This window comes from Lepidothrix coronata, unplaced genomic scaffold (genome assembly GCF_001604755.1).
Source record: "Lepidothrix coronata isolate B3197 unplaced genomic scaffold, Lepidothrix_coronata-1.0 Scaffold23, whole genome shotgun sequence".
Classification (NCBI taxonomy): Eukaryota; Metazoa; Chordata; class Aves; order Passeriformes; family Pipridae; genus Lepidothrix; species Lepidothrix coronata.
This window is the reverse complement of record NW_016690203.1, coordinates 5882104-5903279: the sequence shown is the minus strand read 5'-3', so window position 1 is coordinate 5903279 and position 21176 is coordinate 5882104. Positions and strand designations below refer to the sequence as shown.

General features: G+C 46.4%; 1 protein-coding gene across 4 annotated transcripts in view; it reads right to left on the bottom strand.

The window, feature by feature from the left end:
- The window catches only part of E2F3 (E2F transcription factor 3), a 43026-nt gene extending 24273 nt beyond the window's left edge, over positions 1-18753 (bottom strand). For 3 of the 4 annotated variants that reach the window (XM_017808365.1, XM_017808367.1, XM_017808369.1), the window contains exon 1: positions 18703-18753. In XM_017808365.1, the coding sequence (XP_017663854.1) occupies positions 18703-18717 (15 nt within the window). In that variant the 5' untranslated portion in view covers positions 18718-18753. Of the gene's footprint in view, positions 1-9570; positions 9658-18702 lie in introns of those variants that run through there. The other variant, XM_017808368.1, reaches the window with a different exon arrangement.
- Between the last annotated feature and the right edge of the window lie 2423 nt (positions 18754-21176).

Below are 21176 nucleotides of genomic sequence, written 5' to 3'. Positions count from 1 at the left end.
ACCATAAACACAGTTGCTCTCACCAAAAAGCAGGTACATGGACTTGTTGACCTCAAGGCTGTTCAGAGCTGAAATTACAGAGCATAACTGCAGATAAATTAGAGCAAAACATTCATAGTGTCAAAACTTGAAGGTATCAACTCATGATTATTTTTCCCTCACTTAAAAAAAAAAAATCTAATTTCCACTCTGAGTTTGCATTGTTTCAGTATTAAATTCTCCATGTGCTCAAGTTCAGCAACTTAAGAAGTCCTTTAACACCAGAATCATCTCACTAAGTGGCTGAGGTGGGAAAGCATCTCTAGAGATCATCTAGTCTACCTGCCGCTGCTCAAAGAGGGGGCAACTAGAGCAGGATGCTCAGGGCTGTGTCCAGCTGGGGTTTTAAAGTTGCCAATGAAGGAGACTCCACAACCTAAGAGACCTATTCCATCATTTGATCACCCTTGCTGTAAAATCTTGTGCTTAAATGGAATTTCTTCATTTCACTTAGTGCCCATTACCCTCCATCCTTTTACTGTCCACCACTGAGAACAGCCTGGCTCCATCTTCTTCAACCCCTTCCCTCATGTGTTTATATACCTCCAGACTCAACAGTCGCAGCTTCTCAGCCTCTCCTTGTACAAGAGATGCTCTGAGGCCTTCGCCACCTTCACAGCCCTTTACTGGACCTGCTCCAGTATGCCCATGTTTCTCTCATAATAGGGAGTCCAGAACTGGACCCAGATGTGTCTCACCAGGGCTGAGCAGTGGGAAAGGATCATCTCTCTCAATCTACTAGTAACACAATGCCCAATGCAGCCCAGAAGGCCATCGGTGATCTTTGCCATAATACGGCATTGCTGGGCACAGGATCCCCACGTCTCTTTTTTCTGCAGAACTGCTTTCCAGCAGGTTTGCCTCAGTCCATTCTGGTGCCTGGAGTTATTCCTCTCCAGAGACCAGAGTTTGCACTTCTTTTCCTGAACTTCATGACCTTCCTGTCAGCCCCTTTCTCCAGCCTGTCAAGGTCCCTCTGGATGGCAGTACAACCATCAGCTATATCACACATCCCCCCAAACTCTATATCTTGTATACCAATTTAGTCATCCCTTAATATTAATTTCTTAAGTAAAATATTGCTTAAGTAAGTTGCACTGAAGGGCATTTCCTTTAGACCTCAAATAATTTTTGCTGCCCTATTTAATATCATCTTCTATTTTCAACATTTTCCCCTTACAAGTACTAGCCCTGAATTGCATGTTATTTTAAGTATCAGCTGCACCAAAACTGTTGACTGAGGCAAAAGTATCCCCCCTCTTGTTCCTTTTCTTTGTACATGCCAGGGTGCAAACCTCAGTGCCATCGCTTCTCAGCGTTGTGCTGGTAGCTGGTATGCTGTTGCTTGTCCACTACAGACTTCCCAGAAGTGCTGCTTTCCAGGATAGAGGCCCTCTTTCATAAGGCATAGCCTGCATTCCCTGTTCTCTGGCATACAGCTTTGCCTTTTGCTGTGTTAAAGATGCAGTGTGTTTGAATGTGGCTACAGTGAAAGTTTTGAGAGCTCCATTATCATTTACTATTCTGCTGGCAATTACTACCAGTAATAGTTTTTTTGTTTACTTCTGTGACAATGATTAAAGCTCCACAGTATTGAGATCAGTGCAAATACTCACTGGAATCAATCAAAAGGACTCGTTTCCTGCTACTTCGCCAATTTTTAATCCAATGCCATGTTGACAGTTACTTTTTTTTAATCAAAATGCTTTACAAAATTAAACATAGTTCCTATCAGCCTCAGTCACATGTCAGACAGCTGTACCTTTGCTAACTTTTAACTTCTGGTAGAAAGGCAGGATAAGAAGAAAGGTGAAGCTGAGAAGAGCTGTGCTGATAAACACTTTTGGAAACATCACAAGTACTCTTTGCAGCGCTGTATGCAGAACTCCATCCTCATAATTGCACACTACTTAAATCCTCCAAAAAGGGTTATTTCAAGACTGCTGGCCATCCCAAGTGTTTGGGAATTTTTATGGGTGCTGGCATGAGACTGGAAGAGCAGAACATTAGAAGAGAGGCAAAAGAGATGACACTTAGACCAAAAGCAGAAGCTCGCGTGTCTATTCAGGAGCTTTAATTTCCAGTCACTGTAGCCTCAAGTTTAGAGAAAGTCCATTTGGCTTCTATCACTGCTGCCTTCCCCCTCTTTTCCTTTTTGCTACCTGTCTTGCTGTATAACTATGCAGTTATTAGAACTGTCCAATAGGCAATAGACAGCTAAATGGGATTTTCCAGAAGCCTGGAAAAGTCTTCCAGTGGAATCTAGCACTAAAATACCACCTATTAAAGGTTGCACTAAAAATTCCTTTCTTTAAATAACTTTGAAGAGAGAAGAAATCTATCTACTCAATTTAGGTCCATGGATTCTTCCACAAATGTACCTGAATCTGTTCAGAAGATAAATGACCATATGGTTTAATTGTGCCTTCTTCGCAGAAACCGTAACTTTCTCTTTTATAATCAGTACACCTTGATCCTTTTCATTTTCAAATGCAGTCCCATTTATGAGTCATCTTTCTCTCCTCTCACACACTTTTCAGTCTCTCCTTTTCATACTTTTCCTCTTGTTTTAGTAAAAGCTGTAGGTAGGGCAAACTAAAATAGCAAGTTTCACAACTGGACATGAGACATCCTTAAATTTAGATCAAATAAGCCCTTCCAAAGTACACGGGAGCTTTCCATCCAGACAGATTTATAAAAGCTACATATAATTATGGAAAGGAATAAGATCAAAAATAGCCTGTGTATGATGACCTTTCTCAACAGTATATGGATAGGAAGGAGGACAGTCTTATTCTCTTAGCAGACAGAGGAAAGGTAAAACAACTTAGGACAGCCATGGGAAGCCTCCACCAGTCTGTAAGCTTGTTAGATGGCTAAAATCCTTAAGCATGATAGATTCTCAAAACGATTCTCATTTTCTACACTAATTTTTTTTCCCAACCCTAATTCCAAACTATAATCAAACTGTAAAGCTAAGATTACCCAAGAAAACTCGATTACATTTCACTATCTGCGACTGGAGGTTCTTATCCAAGCTAAAGGAAAGATGGTCTTGGAAGAAACCTGCTTTGCCAGTCATTGGTTTGTCTTGGAAGTATAAAACTCAAGAGAATGCAAAAACCTGTTGTCTTGCCTTGACATCCATAATTTCTACCCTTTCAACAGGCGCCTGCTGATGATAGCAGCAAGAGTCATCTTACTCCCAACTTTCCTCCCACGCTTTGCACTGGCAAGAAGCCCTCATGCACTCTGTGTTAACTTGGAACAAGTTTTGCAGCATGGTCCTACACTTTCCACCACAAACTGGAAATTTTGTGTCCACTTCAGGTAAATACATTTTATTGAATTAAATACAAGAAAGTAAATATGGCAAGAGTTACAGTGCTCCTTGTGTAAAAAACTGACTTCCAAAATAAATAGGAATGCTACACAGCTTTTGCATATTACTATCCTGCAAGTGTTTCAATGCACAATGGTGCTAAAGAAAGTATTAGGAGAAAGATGGAAATTCTGGCAGCTACTGAGGGGAGAGCTGAGGCTTCTGGCAGTGGGTAGTGTGTGTAAGGATTGAGAGATAAATTATGTTTGAAATTAGGAAACAGATTAAAGCGATAACTCCTATTTTGCAGCCCCATTAGTTACAGGCTGTCCCCAGAGTTAGTTACACACTAGTTGAGTTTGTATGTGGAGGTTTCCTTACAACCACGATACACCTCCTTTTAAGTCAAAGCTGAAATTCAGCGGTGTATTTTGGTCACAAAGGCAGAATTCTGCAGCAGCAGCATGGAATAAGCAGGGCCCTAGGTGCTCCTAATGCCATGTAGGCTGGCTTTACTTCACTACTTGAGGGGCAGAAAAGTGCCTTTGCTAGGAGTGCAGTCATGAAGCTCAACCTTCCTTGACAAACTTTGCATATGACCAGCATTCATTACCACTCATCTTTCCAGAAGCTTAGGAGGCTTCCCACCTTCATAAACTCATATACTTCATAAACTCAGCTGTGGTTGCTGCGGCTGTTGGTTGTAAAAGGCATTGCAATTGCTATCTCCAGAGATTCTGTGACCTTTCCTGCAAGACCACAACTCCTTTACCTTCATCTGTTAACAATCAGTCACATTAAAGCCCCGGTCAGAGCGACCGTACCTGCCGAAGCAGCACAGCCAGCCTTTCCTCAGGAGGTATTCCCTGATAGCAATGACTATGGAGAGGGCCTACAGTATTGCAAGTTCACTACACACATAACTTCTAGGCACAAATTACATTTATATCTTCACCTACTTCAATGCCAGCCGTCAGACTGTAATTAAATTACACGTAGCCTGGGAGCCTCAGTCAGGGACTGGAAGCGGAGCGTACGAGGCATGGTGCAAACGGCACTGAGAGAATCTCAGTTTACGCAAATATGGGTTTCCTCTGTGAAATGAGAATGTTTTCAGCCATGTTTACTCCTCCACGTACTCTGTAACCCACTAAACTGCCACCAAGCCTTCCAAAGCTGAAAGTGGGAGATAGGTAGAGCGTGTGAGTTTCCTTCAGCCCTTGGGCACTGCCGGCAAGCCTCTGGCAGCTGCACGTCCTCGGTAACCTAAGCAGTGAGTAACAGCACAAAAGCTGCCTATTTCTTTACAGAGCCATCTGTTAGGTTTTCGTTACGCACAACTCCACTGGCTTCTAGGAGATGCTGAGGTCACACACGCAGCGAGGTTCTTGGTCTGCTGCCACATGAAGTGAGGCGTCCTACGTGTGGGGAGAGGGCATGGAAGGGGGCAGCCTCTGCCAGCCACCTCCACCCCAATCATGGGGCCAGCTGGGCCACGGAGATCGCTGGGCTGTAAACTAATCACTTACCCAGTGTTAACTTTCAGCTGGAGCAGGTCCCCAGTCTGGCGAGCACAGGGAGGTACAAGGGCAGGCACTAAGGCAGGGAGGGAGGGCAGCATGACCCTATTTGTGACAGCATCAACTTGGATCACTGTAAGCTGACTGTGAAACCACATGCTCAAAAGTGTCTCCCAGGATGGTTCCAGGAAATCCCCTCTGTCATGGAAAGCGCTTCTAGTAGAACAGACCTGGTCCCCAATTCATACTTTCCTTCCTACCCCATCAGGCAATTAAGGCTATTCTGGCTATGAGAAGATTATATTTCATTTCCAAGAACATGCAGATAGGAAACAGGAGGATATTTTAGTGTCCAAGACAAACAGTCATTCACATGCTGCTGAAATGCATGAATCCATCATGTTGGTCTAGGGCATGATGGTGAGGAGCAATGGGAAGACCTCCGTTCCTCACCTCCTGTAGAAACCCATCACGACTGAATTGCTTTGCAGGTCAATCCCTGCATGAAGCTAGTGACCATCTAAAAGATTATGACATGGTATTTAATCATCTTCTCTGTATTATGGTCTTCAGAAATACCAACCAGTTTACCAAGCAGCACAACTGCTTAACAATAGCATGTGACTATTGAATTTAACATACTGAAAGCAAGTTTTGTTATATCTACCCTAAAAGAGTATCTTCAAAGTGTATCAAGGAAGGAACCGGAATCATCAGTCAGTAATATTATCACGCTTTTCTCACAGCCGAAGCTGTGTTCATCATGGGCTCTGCAGGAAACAAAGAGAACAAAGCTAATCAAATACCACCACCTTTCTTCCCCTCCATTATTGCTTCTCCTAAGATTGACCACATTTGTGGTTAAATGCAGGGAGTCAAACTTCCTATAAGCAGTGTTGTTACAGTTCCAGATTTCCACTGTGGTTCAGCTGTATCATAGCTTTGGAAAGACAAACTGGCACGTGCTCAAATCACCACTTTCACTCCGTAAGGTGAAAAAATTCCCTATTACAACTCTAAAAGCTTCTTTACCTAAAACACCTCACTGGCCTGCTTTCTTAAAGATCTTAATACTGAACCTGAAAAAAACCCCAAACAACCCACTTCATTGAAATTGGTATTCTGGATAAAACTGCTCAGTGAAGGTACTGAAGCAATTGCACCATACAAGGGGAGATACAACAGCTAGTTAAACTGGAGAAGCAGAAGCCCAGCTGCTCAGGATTCCCGGCTCACACTTCATACCACTGTTCCCAAGAAGGCCTTCTGCTCAACCCTCACAAGGCCCAAGGCTGCATATGACATGTCTTTTTGTCCAGGCAATCCAAATCCTTCATCAGTTCTTTTGCAATGTGAAGCTCACATTACCAAGACCAATAGTCCAATCTCAGCTGTCGCCAAGATATTACGTGAAGCTGCCTGATGGCAGGATTAGCAGCTTGTTCCCTCAGCAATCAAATCTGAAGATGACAATCTCCACAAACTCACAGGTACTCCAAACATTTGCTGGTAAATGTAGCTTCTCACAATAGAAGCTCCTAAATTTGTCTTCTCAAAAGGATAAGCTCATTGCAAAATGGACAGTTGGCATATTGCGTTTTGGGCCATTTTTCTGAAGAGAAAAATCGGGTCAGGATACCACAACCAAAGCAGAATTTCAACTCTACCTCTAAAAGGAATAGGAAACTGAAAGCTGAAGTTTCTCTACCCTATGCAGTTACAGACAAGAACAAGAAAGCAACTAGTCATGGCCCTGATCAATATTACTATAAAAAAACTCTGGTCTTAACATGTGTAAAGTGCAGACACACAGGAGTGGTGAGACACGCACGAAGATCTCCCCCATGTAAGTGGGCTGCTGCATCAGCCCTGACCTGTACACCCACCTCCGTTCAGACTAATGCACCTACTAAGTCACACTCCTTTTTTTCCCCTCAGAGAAGAGTGCACCATGTACCCTCCCATTAAGACACTCTTAATTCAAGCTTATGGCTGGGAAGATCACTGCACCCACTCCATGCTGGGGCTCATGCCCACACAGTCATAGAGGGGCACTCAAACACAAGGCAGAGCAACAAAGAAGACAAAAAGCATCACCTATGGCATTCAGGGAGAGGCGAAATACTTGTAAGAAGGTCTTCCTTTGCCACAAAAGGAACAACACATTTTCATACAATTTGAGCAACATTAACCAAAGTGTCTGTATTTAGACAAAGTATCTGACACGAGCTGTTCAGGAAGAAAGCAAACCTTCCAGGGCCATTACAGGAAGGTGAGCTATCTTCTAGGCGCGCTCCCTTGCACAACCAGCGGGAAAGCTGGTGTGGCTATGGTGGGCAAGTATGTTTGTTGGGATCTTTGTGCCACCCCACCATCATTACACTATTACGAAAGTTCCAGAAGTTTAACAGCACTCCACAGCTGTTGCCTTTTCCATTTTAACAAGGCATTGCCATCCAACAAGTCAGTAAAGCAAGTTCAAGTATCTGATATTTTTAGCTAGATATACTATAGCAACTCACAGATGCCTAGAGTTTTCTCCCCACAAGGTGTGAAGGAGATTCCTTCCTTCTTCACTGCTGGTTGAGCAGAGTTTGGGGACTGCTCTGCACATGCTGAGGCAACTTGAGCTCTTCAAACACCTGGGAAAGGCACACCTCTCCACTTCAAATGAAGTACTTAGAACAGATATAATCACTGTCTGGTACAAATGCTGCTGCTCCCCCATCTTGGAGGAAGTAGGGAAATGTTTTCAGAATGGCATTGAGGCCATCTAAAGAGTTAAAGGGTAGTGAAAAACTCCCCAAGAACTACACAAACATGAAGGGGAAAGAAAAAGGCTGAAATTCTGACCCTTTTTTTACTGAAACGTAAAGATTCAATAACTCTTGATTCACTTCAAGACAGAAAGACCTCAGCCTTAAAGAAAGGAGTTCATCTTAGTCTCTGCAATGCAGATGAAAACAATCATATTTTTGCTTGCTCTGACTTATTGCTGAATTGATTATTCTCCAGGACTAGGAAAGGGGGAGAAAGGAGTAAGATCATAATTGCCCTTATAAAATTCTTTAAGGTAAAAGGAGTGAATGCATCTTACTTTCCTAGCAACCCTCTTACCTAATTCTGAAGCAAATAAATCACACTAAGGATAGTATCCTGAGCATATGGCTATGAATAAGGGAGATTTGTCTGATTTTCTTTTTCTCTTTTCTTCTTTTTTTAAATTAAATATCAGTGTCTGGAACCCCCCGCACATTTCCTTTCACAGCAAAAGGGGTTTCTGTCCCTCTAAAAACAAACAAACACCACAAAAAATGCATTATAACTACTAATTTACCTCTGCCCACAGAAGGCTGTACCTAAGCTTAAGATCTAGCCAACAGCATGCAACCTGTTCACTACTGCTGCATTTACTTCCCACATATTCAGCAAAGCATGATGCTACCAAGACAAGAATAGGGAAGGACTTCAGCATGCCAAGGCCAGCAGCAACATGAAGAGCATTTTTAGAAAACAGGTCACAAGCAGACAACATTGGAGGCCTCAAAATGATCTTGCACCTTTCTTTACCGTCTTTCTCATAAATACCTACAAAGCACATGGCTCCAAGCACAGAAACTCATGGGATGTGTTTTATTTTGCCCTTTTCCACGCACAAGACATTCCATGTTGCATGGTCTGAACTTTGAACGCTCCCATCTTTCTGCAGAGCAGCTGAAGCAGACGACCACTGGGAAGGATGCTGCTAATGCCTAGATCTGGAAGAACCTTCCCACAGTGGCCCTGCAGCACATGAGAAAGACACCCTGAAGTTCTTCACTCCTCTGCCTGCAGTCCAAGAAGGCAGCTGGTGGCACTGCATGGAAGATGATTACAGAGAAGTTTGCCAGCAGGAACAAGAGGGTAACGAGAATGCCAAAAGGCAATGGTCATTACTTTTTTTTTTTAAGCAAAAATAAAACCAAGCAACAAAAATGTGACTAGCAAGAGAAAACTGGATAGGAAATTCGAGTGATTTTATAGAAAGCATGAATCAGTCATACGAAAGCCACCTGAATTTTTCTCTATCATATGCAATTTCTCATGTTCTTTTATGTCATCTTCTCAGTGTCAGTTTTCGAGAGAACAATTCTCAGCTCAGCATGACAGAACAGCAATACCGACGGGCATGCAGAACATTAGCATGTTATAAATAAACTGCTAATTTGAGGTGGGAAAAATCATCAAGGCAGCTCTTATGATTAAGAACCAGAGAGAAAATGAGCAACTTGCTTGTGCTTTCAGGACACTGTGTTTTACAAAAAAAGAGAGCTTCTTCTAACTCCTAATTCCTGAGGGAAAAAGAGAATAAACCCAGTGAAATACCCACTGTTGAGACAAAGAAGCCAGTGAAAATGCTATTATAATTTTTAAAGCCCACCTCAAGTAGTAAGTTGTCTTTTCTACTGGCTCAAGAGCTTTGTGCTTAAGAGTACTACAGCGAGGTTGTGAAGTTTCAGCTTCCTCTCACCCTACTCACAGTTTTACATAACTCCCAAGATACACTTTTTGGCTACAGATACTGCACGGCTGAAAAAAAAAAAAAAAAAAAAAAGAAAAAGAACCCACCCCAAAAAAAGTGCAAGGTGCAGAAGCGTTATACAGCAATTTAGATCTGGGTTACTTGGAGCCGCTCAATAAAACTCTTACCATGAAAAGTAAAACTTTATTCTGCTGAGCCGACGGCCAGGATTACTCGTGCTTGCGATAGCCCTGATCACCACCCTCCGTCTGCCCTGCGCAGGGTTCCCTTCCCACCCTGTCCCCCGCCTGCAGGGACAGATAACTCCCTGCCACAGCACGGCTGCCACCTCGGGTATTATTTCTGTACCACTCCAGCACTGTCACTCTGTACCAGCGCGCCACTTACTAAGCATTATTACAAAAATTTCTGCGAATATCTATGTTTTCCACGAGCAGGGATAATGGCCTCATTGCAATAGCCTTGATAAAAGCTCCAACAAGACAGCTTTCAAATATCGCCACACAAAAGCCTTCTGTGAGAGCTGTAACCAACATCAATTCCCGCTATGCGAAGACATTAGACAAAGTGTGAACTAGCTTACTGTATGGGGACAAAAAACTGACTGTCAATGTGTGGGACCAACGCTGTCTAAAAACACAACGCTGGCAAGGCAAAATAGCACCAGAATATATACATGGCAATTGCCATTTAATTCCAGAATTAGCAGCACAAGAAAACAAGTTCTGAAGGCACTATTAGGTTACTAGCATTACTCAAGGCATTTTAATTCCACATAATTCAATTTCTAGCGTTCCTGGTTGGAAAAACAACTTTAAAAACAGCAGATGTTAAAATCACCCAAGCAGAAGGTGAAGGAAAACCCAGTTTCCATTGCAGAAGCACTCAGAGAACACAGCAAACCCTTCGGATCTGCTCCTTAGAGCATGTATTTTCCATCAGTCATAGAATAGTTTGGGTTGAAAGAGAGCCTTAAAGGTCATCTAGTCCAATCCCTCTGAGGGAGCAGGGACATCTTCAACTAGATCAGGTTGCTCAGACCCCCAACCCAGCCCTGAGTGTTTCCAGGAATGGACGTCTACCACCTCTTCGAGCAACCCATTCCAGTGTTTCACCACCCTTGCTGTAAAAAACTTCCTATATCTAGTCTAAATCTACATTCTTTTAGTTTAAAACCATTACTCCATAAGAATCATAGAATACCCTGAGCTGGAACAAACCCACAGGATCATCAAGAACAATTCCCAGCTCTGCGTAGGACCATCTCCAAGAGTCACACCCTGTGCCTGAGAGACATGTCCAAACACTTGAACTCTGTCAGGCTTGGTGCTGTGACCACTTCCATGGGGAGCCTGTTCCAGCATCCAACCACCCTCTGGGTGAAGACCCTTTTCCTAATATCCCATCTAAGCCATGGTAGACAACCAGATACACAGAGACTGCCATTCCACCTATGGTACAAGATGAAACCCTTTCTGTGCACCTTTTTGTACTTTTTATACACTTATCTGCTTACACTGTGGTAGCATCCAAAAAGTCAGAAGCCTATTGTCAACATAAATGGACTGCACCAAAATAATTGCTGAGCCAAGAGGTTACATTTTTACTTCCAGACCTGACATTTACCAGATGACACCTCATAAATGGGACTCTAGGAATGAGGGATGCAAGCAAGTCTACATGCCAGTTTGTTTCTGAACAACATTTGAAAGGCAAATTTGAAAGCTTTTATAGACAGCATAGTACACTCACCCTATGGAGAAGTGTTTCACTCTAAAATTACATCTGTACTTTAAAATGTGTAAAAAACATTAAATCCTACAGTGCAGATTCAGTGGCTTGCAAGAAAATATGTCTGTTACTGCACTCCAATTTTAGTAAGATTTTAACTAACGGATAGAACCAAAATTAAGACAAAGTTATATTCAGAGCAAACTAGTAGAGTGCACCAATAAGCCTGACGTGCTATATAAGAATTGGACTCTCACACTGCATGGCGTGCACCATTGAGTCCTAGACCAGAGACTTTTAATGTCACCTTAATTAACAAGGAAGGAAGTTTGCCAATGAGTTTCTTCCTCCACCCCCCTTTCTAGCATTAAGTTATGCAATATGCAACAACCTTTGAACCAACAGCTGTACAACAAGCAAAAAAACCAAAACCAGAACAGCATGGTAAAGAGGAGAAATTCTTTCAAGAAGTTCATTAATGAAAATTACTTTTAGAATCTATGCATACATAACCAACACATGCATACCATAACTTGGGGCAGGAATGCTGGAGCTGAAGCAGCCAAGGTTGTAATCTTGTTATCCAGTTTCCCAGTACAATTTATTTATATCAAAAATAGTTGCTTACATGTTTTCTACAGGTTTTTACTAGATCTTTGCAAAACAACTGGTGTCTTGCAATGTCTATGTGATGAGATTGTAAAATTCTGTTGTAAAGACATAGAAATGAAAGGCAAAATAATAGCAACTCTGCTTTTAACAGTGACTTGTTCGCATAAAGCTCAAGATACCAAGGACCCAACATCTGCAGTACTGCAACTGTGCATCACAGGAAACACCTACTATCTTGCTAAAAATCAGGTCCTAGACCCTTGAAGAAAGGGTCTGATATGTCATCAGCCTTAGGCAGTGGACACTTCTGGGCGTAAATGCAGCCACATCCAAGTTGGATGAAATCCTGACAGTAGCTGCAGGTGATCAAATTAAATCCCCTACTTAAACAAAGCAGTGAAACAGGGGACTGGTTTTACTTTTAGAGGCAAGAATAAAGAAAAGCCATACTTGCGCACATAATTTAGCACACTCACAGAAAAGACGAGAGCTGATTCTGAAAAGGTGATCCTCAGTGCTCCACTTCCGACTCCTAACTTAGCCTAGGCAAAAGACCTTCAGCACAAAAAGCCTGAGAGCTGCAGGGCATGCACACGCAGCGGTGGCAGAGCTAGTATGTTAGTTTTCACACTGTAACGGGTCAGGTCAACAACTGTTCCCATTCATAAGTAGGACAGGAGACTCATGACACGTACCATTAACCTTAGGCAAGTTCAGTTTGCAAACAAACAACACATTTGCTATGCATTCATACATGTATAAAAGGCAGTCTAAAATGCATTAAGTAGTACACTCCTACTACAGAACAGAGGCCATTTTCAATATGCTCTGGTTTAATCAACACGTAGTCAAGTTCCTGCCTTCTCTCTTTACAGGGCTTGCAGATGGAAATATTTACCACACTTCACATTGAGCCCACAAGGCATTAAGAACTCCACGAATGCCACTAGATCCTGCAAATAGCAGCAGCATCCAAACAGACATCACGGTACTTCAGGAGACACCCAGGCCAGGCATATAGCGCTTCCAAGGGTGGTTTTGGACCAACTTACTTGAGGAAAACAGAAGTGAAATAGTTCCTTTTTAAAGATGTGATAAATTGGGCAATTTTGCCAAGCCTGTCTTCAAACAGAACTGAAATTGAAAGAGAGTGCAAATACCTCACCAGCAGCACCTCCAGCACTGCAGCAGCCCCATCCCAGAGACTCAGGCAGCCTCCCTCCCACTGCACACCACTGGCCCCAGGGAAAATTATGGGGATTTCTTCTCCCCAGAACTACAAACACAATCCTGCTCTTGAAAAATAATGCAGGAAGTGATTAACTCTGCCAGCCAAAACAAAGCCTGAAGTCCAACTTAGTCATTTGTAAGGATGAGAGTTACTACCATACATACACACTCAGTGCTGCCAGCTGTAAATGAGATTATTTGCAGAGTCTATAAAAGCTGGAGATTTAGTTCCTCTAAGAGCTTTCCATCTGCTGAAGCTCCACACTGGGTAGGGCTGCATCTATGTTATCACCACTGGTGCAAAAAAACCCACCCAAGCTGAAGCCACAGCCTCAGACCCATCCTTCGCAGGAAGCTCCTCCACAAGCCAGGACTAAAGCCTGAGCATGCTCCTGCCCCTCCACACCAGTACCAGCCCTGCCACAACAGCCATGGCCATCAGCCCAACACACACCTTTGGAAGTGAAACCTGGAAGATGCCATACTTGAAGCTACCAAGACAAGCTCACATATTTGTTTGGCATCCCCCAGTCTCCCCCTGGGAGCCTCCGACAGAAGGGATGGGCTGAATGCCCCTCCTGCAACCACATCAGACCCACTGGCCTGCACAGGACAGGGGGTCCAAAGAGAAATGGTGCTACTTTGCTTTCCTTTTTGCACCCTACACTTCACATTGAGTCATTCCTACAGAAGTCATGACCACTTATACCCTCTGTTCTAGACCGCCCATTCCTCTGCCCAGGGCCAGGTTAAGATCTTGTGAAACAAGTTGGGTCTGAAAAGGCCTCTGGCTCCTGCTAGGCCTGCAAAGTGGGTCTACCATGTGTTCAAAACATCCTTCAAAGCTACCAGTCCCCAAAAGTTTCACAAGTAAAAGCTCCCAACTAACAGACATGCTTGTTTTCGCACTCATGTGGTTCCTTTATAAAGGACATCTTTATTTCAACATTAATGACTTTCATTTCAGGAGAAATGAAATGGTCTATCTCTCTTCAGCTTGGAGAAGACATCTGAGGACAGAAGATAATTTATCATAAACTGTGCAGAGAAACATATCAGAAAATCATTTTTCCCTACCCTAATATCTAGGATCACCCAGGAACACTAGAGACAGCAAGTTCAAAATGAAAAAAAAAAAGGCAGAAACAAAGAGAATTGTTTTTTTCCTTTCATACAAGACAGCTAAATCATAGACAGAACCTATTGTTATGTAAGGTCATAACTAGAGCTATATTCAAACAGGGATTAGACAAAAATCACAGGCCACTGGTACCTATAAAACACATTATAGCCTTCCACCAAGGAAGTGCTCCCCTGAAGCAAGGGCTGTCCTGGGCAAATCCCTTCTTATGTTCTTTCCTCAAATGTTTGCCACAGTCATACTCAGAGAAGTAGTGGGAGAACCCTTCATCTTGCAAAACAAAGCTGCTCCTAAATTTAAAGATTATTTTCCTTTTAAATGCTTGCACATACAGATGAGCGCTGTGTAAAAATTAACAGGGCAGCATCAACATACCTGGGATAAAATGAGGGGAAATAAAATGCCTTTAATTGCTCAACCAGGTGAAGCAGCCTCTACAGAAGAATTAACTGGCCATAAAGTGACCCCATCCAGCTTTTTGGTAAGCAGGCTGATGGCACAAGGAAAAGAGATTCATAGCGAGAACAGGTAAGACCAACACCAGAAAATGGAGGCTTTGTGAGCCAATTTAGCACCTCAGCACCGGTGCACTGGAAATCTCTTGTCTCCTTCCCTCATCTCACTCACCTTATCCTGGGCCCAAGATGCATGCCAGACCTAATGCTCAGATTCAGCTATTTTACCTCGTTAAAGCAGCAGAAAACCAACCTGTCACCACAGCCAGATGCTCTCCAAGCACACTAGCAGGGGAAGAACATGGCCTGGCCATGGGCAGAGCAAAGGCAATGAAACAGAGGAGACGGTGAGAGAGAAGCAAACCTACTTCCAGCAACAGTAAAGCCTTTGAGTGCCTCAGCTGTTCAGGGAACTCTGCCAAAAGCCCTTATCATCACAGGGCTACCATACTCAGTAGTTCTGGTGCAGATGGAGCCACACCAGCACAGCTAGACTCTGTGCAAGGGTAGCAAAGCCACCATCAGTAAGCCACAGGCTGTTCCTGTAGGGTTTTACTAGGACGCCCACTTTCTACAAGATGTTTGTCAGCATGGTTAGGGCAATCAGGATTGAATTCTCCTCAGACAGCTGTGCCAAAGGACCACATGGTACCTCCTTGGGCTCAGAAGCAGCCTGTTGCTGGAGGAGATGGATTTAAACAAAAGAAATTCCCTTAAATGGTATTCAAAAACCAAACGTCCCAGATTCGTGCTAGCATTCATTTCTAGTAACACAAACTATCAGGCAAAGAAATATGAAACTGGGTCGGAATATGAAAACACCTGTGTCTTCACATACAAACATTTTTATTCCTGCAAAATAAAGAAAAGCTCCTAGAGTTAACTGCCCACTTCCTTATGCAACTTACATGTTCTTCTTCAATACCTTAATTCCTTGCTCATTATTAATGTCCTATTTGGTTTGCTCCTTTACATAACACCTAGCAGAAAAATTGTGGGTTATCCCATTTTTCTCCCTTTCCAGCTGTGACTTGCTGAGAAGAAGGGAGGAAGGAAGAGGTGCTTTCTAAACCAGCAGAAAAATGAGAGAGGTACTAAGTATTCAGTTTGGAAATGTAAATCCTCCTGCCCCCTTCTGAAGTATGCCGAACCAGCCTCTCCACAGCTCATGTCATCTAAAGGCCACAGGAGTTCTCTAAAGATATTGTTGTTAAGAGGATTTAGCCCCTTTTAAAAAGGACTTAACATGTGGGTGGTGTCTCCATTTAAGCATTTTCTCATGGCTAAGAAAATGGCCCTCTTCTTAAAGGCTTATCTTTATAACCCAAAGACAGTAAGAAATTCTCCACTATTTGAATTAGAAACATTTTGAACAGCTTGCCTTTATAGCAGCCCCATTTTTGAGTACTGGGATTTGCAAATGGTAGTGACTTTCTCACACCAAGTGTAAAGGCAACACCAGCGAGACCGCTTTAAGGGTACCTCGTCAAACACTAATTTCTCCTGAGTTTTCATGGGGATCCAAGTTGATCCACAAACTCACTGACACCAAAACGGCACCATGTCACTACTCCTGTGCCATATCCGTGGCCACCACTTTCTCTTGATGGTCCCTGGCGCTTCCCAGACCTGCCATTAGCTGGTTCAACCTGCTTGCCCAGCAGAAAACCTTTATTTATTTAGGTCATGGTTAATTTTCCATTGTGGGAATCCCAAGAGCCCAGAAGGGAAGAGGCACCAGCCTGTAGCAGGGTGCAGGAGAGCAGGGGAGGATGCTTGGGCTTTCCCCAGGAGCACAGGCCAATGGTTTGTTCTGCAAGGGTTAATTCTTCATTACTGCTTGTGTTTAAGCCATGGCAGGAGTTCAGATTCACCCAGTAACACTTTCTATTAACTCCACAGGAATCATGCAAAAGCTCCTCAGGTTGAAAGGGTGGGCAGACCCGGTCACAGCCTCCTGGAGCCCGGGCTCACCAGGGTACAAGAGCCCAGTTAGTGACCCTCAGCTGCAGGATCCACCACAACAGGCGGCAGTAGAGCAAGGAACAGGTTTTGGATAGTCACATGCTTTGGAGACAGAGGAGTGTGCACGTTCTCATCTGTGCAGGGCTGTAGATTCCTGTTGTTATGGACTAGGCCACTTTTCAAGGCTTTTCCAGCAGAGTTACACATACACAATCACAGATAAAACAACTAACAAATTCCCAGGGCGGAAGCAGCTCACTTTGGCCAAAGAACCTTTTTCATTTGGTCAACCACCTCTCTGAACAACCTAAACTATACTGCTGTACTGACACTTTTCCAGTCATACCATAGTTTATATTTAGAAGCAATGGGTGGGTTGCCAGGGCAGTTACATCTGCAAGGCTAGGAGTATTTTCATAACCCTAATCATTGCAGGTGTGCTGGTCAAAATTTAGACTTATCCCTACCATCTTTTGCATAGCAGGGCCTTGTTTTCAGCTGTGGGGGGTCTCAGACCCATCCACTACTTGCAACTCAACTAATCATGAGCCAAATTTATATCGGTGCTACTCACCTGAGATCACTGCCTCAACTACCCACTGTTTTCTTGCTCCTCTCACAAGTCCTTAATAACAGTTTCTCAAAAATGCTCTGCTAGTAACTAAGGGGGAAATACCCTCTTCTCCCAGTCCCAGAAAATGCTCTACAAGTTTTGAAGAAAACTAGCTGGAAACCAGAGAACTGTGAAAGGGCTGGATCATCTCCCTACCAAGCAGTTCATGGAGCAGAAAGACAGGGCAGAACACTAGGGTGCTTCAGCCCAACTTCCCAAAAGATGGGTCTGCAGCAAACCAGCACAGGTCCAAGAGGGGCACTCACGAGAACATGGCTGTCAGGGCAGAGCAGGATGCAGAGCCCCTTTCCTGGTGAGTGCCATGGATGTCTTATCGCCCTGGGAGGGTGCCAGCCAGAGGCTGTAGATACCACTGGCCTGACCACTCTCTTCCTTCTCCATCCCACATCTCTCCCCAAAGTTCGTACAGGGGCTGAGGGCATACGACAAACTCACAACTTGCATGAGGACTTTTTCGCAGGCAGAGCCCTAAATCTCCTTCCTGCTTCCAAATCTTTAAGGTGGAAAGAAGCCTTCCTAGGTTTTTATGGCCAGGAGTTCCTCCCTTCAGAGGTGAACAGTATCTATATTAAAAAAATAATAACAAATAAAACTACTAAAACCACACATGAAGGTCTTGTTGCACCCATTAATGAGAAATTTTAGGAGTTCCTGTGACATCAACATCCCTCCCACAAAGCCAAAAAAGCCTGTACAATTATTCTCCCAGAATCATCGTGTAACATATGCTCCTCTTTGAATTCGCTTACCATCACCTTCTAGGAATCAACCTTCGCACAGGACAGCCAAATATTTACAAAGTAGCCTGAAGCAGCCTGCTTGACAGTGAATGCTATTAGGATATGCTGAAGACCATGAGCACAAAAAAAAAAAAAAAATCAATTATCTTTTCCCGCAAAGATGCTTATTTTAAAAATAAAAATATAATAATAAAAAAAGCTTTGGATGAGATTTGATGAGCCTTGAAACTTCCATGACTAGCTCAGCAACCAACACCTGCGAAAACCCATGCAAGAAGCAGCTCCTGTCCTCCTCACCGGTTTCCCAGCTGTTCTCAAAGCTCTTCCAGAAGTATTTCAGAATTACAGCACCATCCCATACCTGGACCATCATCGACTGGATGCAGAGGAGAGAAAGGGTGTGGGGGGGGAAGGCGTGTTAAAACCCCTTTTGCCCGGGCAGGGGCGCACCGGGACGGGAGAGGAAGAGGTGGGAAGGAGTACAGCGATCCCATGCCGCAGGGAGGGGGTCGCAGAGGCCGGGGGGGAGGGCAGGTGAGCCCCTCACGACGTCCACGACCCCCGCCCGGCGGGGATGCCCCGCGCCCTCCCCCACTCTCCAACTCGGCGGAGCCCACGAGGGCCAAGCGCACACCCGAAATCAGCGAGGACAAAGAAAACCCCACGAGTGGGGGAGGCGGATTTTTTTTTTTTCTTTGGGGGGGGGCATAAATTTTAAGGAGGGGGGGGTGTCAATTTTAAAGGTGGGGAGGAGGGGGTTGGTGCTCGCCGCCGCCCTACGAGTCACTGACCTGCTGCAGGGGCATTTCGGAGCGCGGCGGGGGCCGGGGGCAGCCGGCCGGCGGTCGGGCTGTCCCAGGCCAGAGGGAGGAGGAGGAGGAGGAGGAGGAGGAGGAAGCGGCGTCCCCCTCCCCGCCCGCCCCGGCTCCCAGTCACAGCCGCGGCCTCGGCGCACGTGTGCCAGACGTCACCGGCGGCTCCGGGGGTGAGCGGAGACACCGGCGGGGCACGGCCCGGCCCGGCCCCCCGCCCCGCGGGAACCGGGGCCCTTCCCCGCCGCCGCCTGCTCGCTCCTTGCACCCGTGCGGCGGGACGTGGCGGGCGATTATTATTTTTTGCCCCTCTTTTTTTTTTTTTCCTCTCTCTCTCTCTCCTCCTTTTTTTTTTTCTTTTCCTTTTCAATAAGACCCGGCAGCGGGGGGTGGGAAGGAGGCAGGAAAGTTTATTGCAACAAAGCGCTGCCTCCGCCTTTCCTGCCCTCCCCCCCGCACCCCGCCCGCCCCCCGGGCCCGGCCGGCAGCGGGATCCCCCCCCGTCCCCTTCACCCTCCCCGCGGGGACGGGGGGAAAACACAAAATTACCGGGGGGCGGCCTCCGCCACTGCCGAGAGCGGGCTGCAGCAGCGCCGTCCTGCCGGCGGGTCCGTGGGGGGTGCAGTACAGCGAGCTGCCAGCGGGCTGGCCCCCATCCGCCGCCGGGGCAAAGGCACCGGGAGCCTGGGAAGCGGCGGCGGCGGAGGAGGAGACAACACAGGGCGCCCCCGCCGCCGCGCCGGTGCTGCGGATCTGGATGAAGGTGCCGGCGGCAAAGCGGGCCGGGAAGCCGGCGGGGGCTGCTCTGGAGTCCGTGGACGGCGCGGGCGGCGTTGCTGCTGCCGGGGCCGGCGGCTGGAGTCCCCTTCTCATCCTTCCCTCCGGGTCTGTCCCCGCAGCCGCGTCTCCTCCTCCCCCCCGTCCCTCCTCCCCCCCCGGCCTTCCCAGCTGCTTTCCTCCTCGATGCCGAGGCCCCGCGCAAAATACTGGGGGCTGCGGGTGCCGGGGGGGGCCCGGCTGCAGGATACGGGGCGCCGGGGGGGGACGGAGGCGGCGGGGCGGGCAGATGCGGCGGATGGAGCGGGGCCGCTCCCGCTGTGTGGGGCCGGCTGGAAAATGGCTCCAGGAAGCGGCGGCTGCTGACAATGAATGAAGGGAAAGGAGACGGGTTACGCGCCAAGGGCCTCCCGCGAAACTCGGATTTCCCGCCCTCTTTTCAAACTAAATTTGCATGTCCCCGCCCCCGGGGCGCGCCCCGCCCGCCTCGCCGTCTCATTGGCCCTCACCGCCCTCCTCGCCATCCAACGGGGCACCGCCTCCCCGCCCCGCTCCCTTCCCACTGGCCCGGGGCGCGGCCGTGATTTGCATGCGGCGCGGCGATTGGCTGCGGGGGCGAGGCTGGGGGATTCCCCGTGCGAGGGGCCGGGATCCCGGTTCGCCGGAGCCCTGACAGTGACAGCTGCGCCCGCAGGGAGCGCCGGGCACCGCCCCGGCACCGACCGGGCACCGCCCCGGCACCGACCAGCTCATGCCGGGCTCCCCCCGAGTGTTGGGGGGAGCGTCGGCTCGCAGCCCGTGGAAGGCGCTCGCCCTCCCGGTGGGCTGAATCCCTGCCGCCGCCGCCACCGCCGCCGCTCGGGAGGTGCCGGGTTGTTCCCGCCCTCCAGCTCTGCTACTTGGAAGGAGTCACCCGAGTTCTCGTTCAGGTTTGCTCGGAGAGGCACCGGCCTGTCGCCGGCGGGGAAGTTCTCAGGGAGCCGTTTAAAGGCGTCCCGGCGCGGGGTGTCACCTCCGGTAGCTGAGGAAGCGCTTTCCGCTTTCTTCACGTATTTTCAAATCAGGCCGCCCGAGGCATTTAATTTATTTCTTTTTTCTGCAAGAAGTGAGCGCTTAGCAAAATACTTCCTTTCGTTATGGCCTGTACTATCCCTGAGAAGTAAAACAGTGGAACTATATCTGCTAGCTGTTTCTGCCTTCCTCTAGTGTCTTCATTTATTAAATGCCCCCTTAAAATCATAAAATCATTATGTTACCATAAATTGGCAAGTATGAACAATGGAAAATTATTGATCTCAATTAAGGTTGGAAAAGACCTCCAAGATCATTTGGTCCAACCTTCAACCGAGTACCACCGTGCCCACTAAACTTACACAACGTTGCCACCATGCCCCCTTAACTTATTAAATACCCCAACCTGCCCAGCATCCACTAGCCATGCCCAATTTTCCCATGTTTTGCTTCTACACACACCTTCCCTGTGACTAGTTCTCCCAACAGACACGTCCAGGCTGGCACTGCTGAGTCGGGCAGGTGAGAATCCTCTTCCTTCATAACGTTCCCTGTTTCCACCTCTACAAGGTACATGAACAAGTTGCTCTACCAAATCCACAGTCCTGCCTGGAGATGCCCCTGGTCTGACTCCAGCTCAGTCAGAGTGGATGGCTACTGTGGGA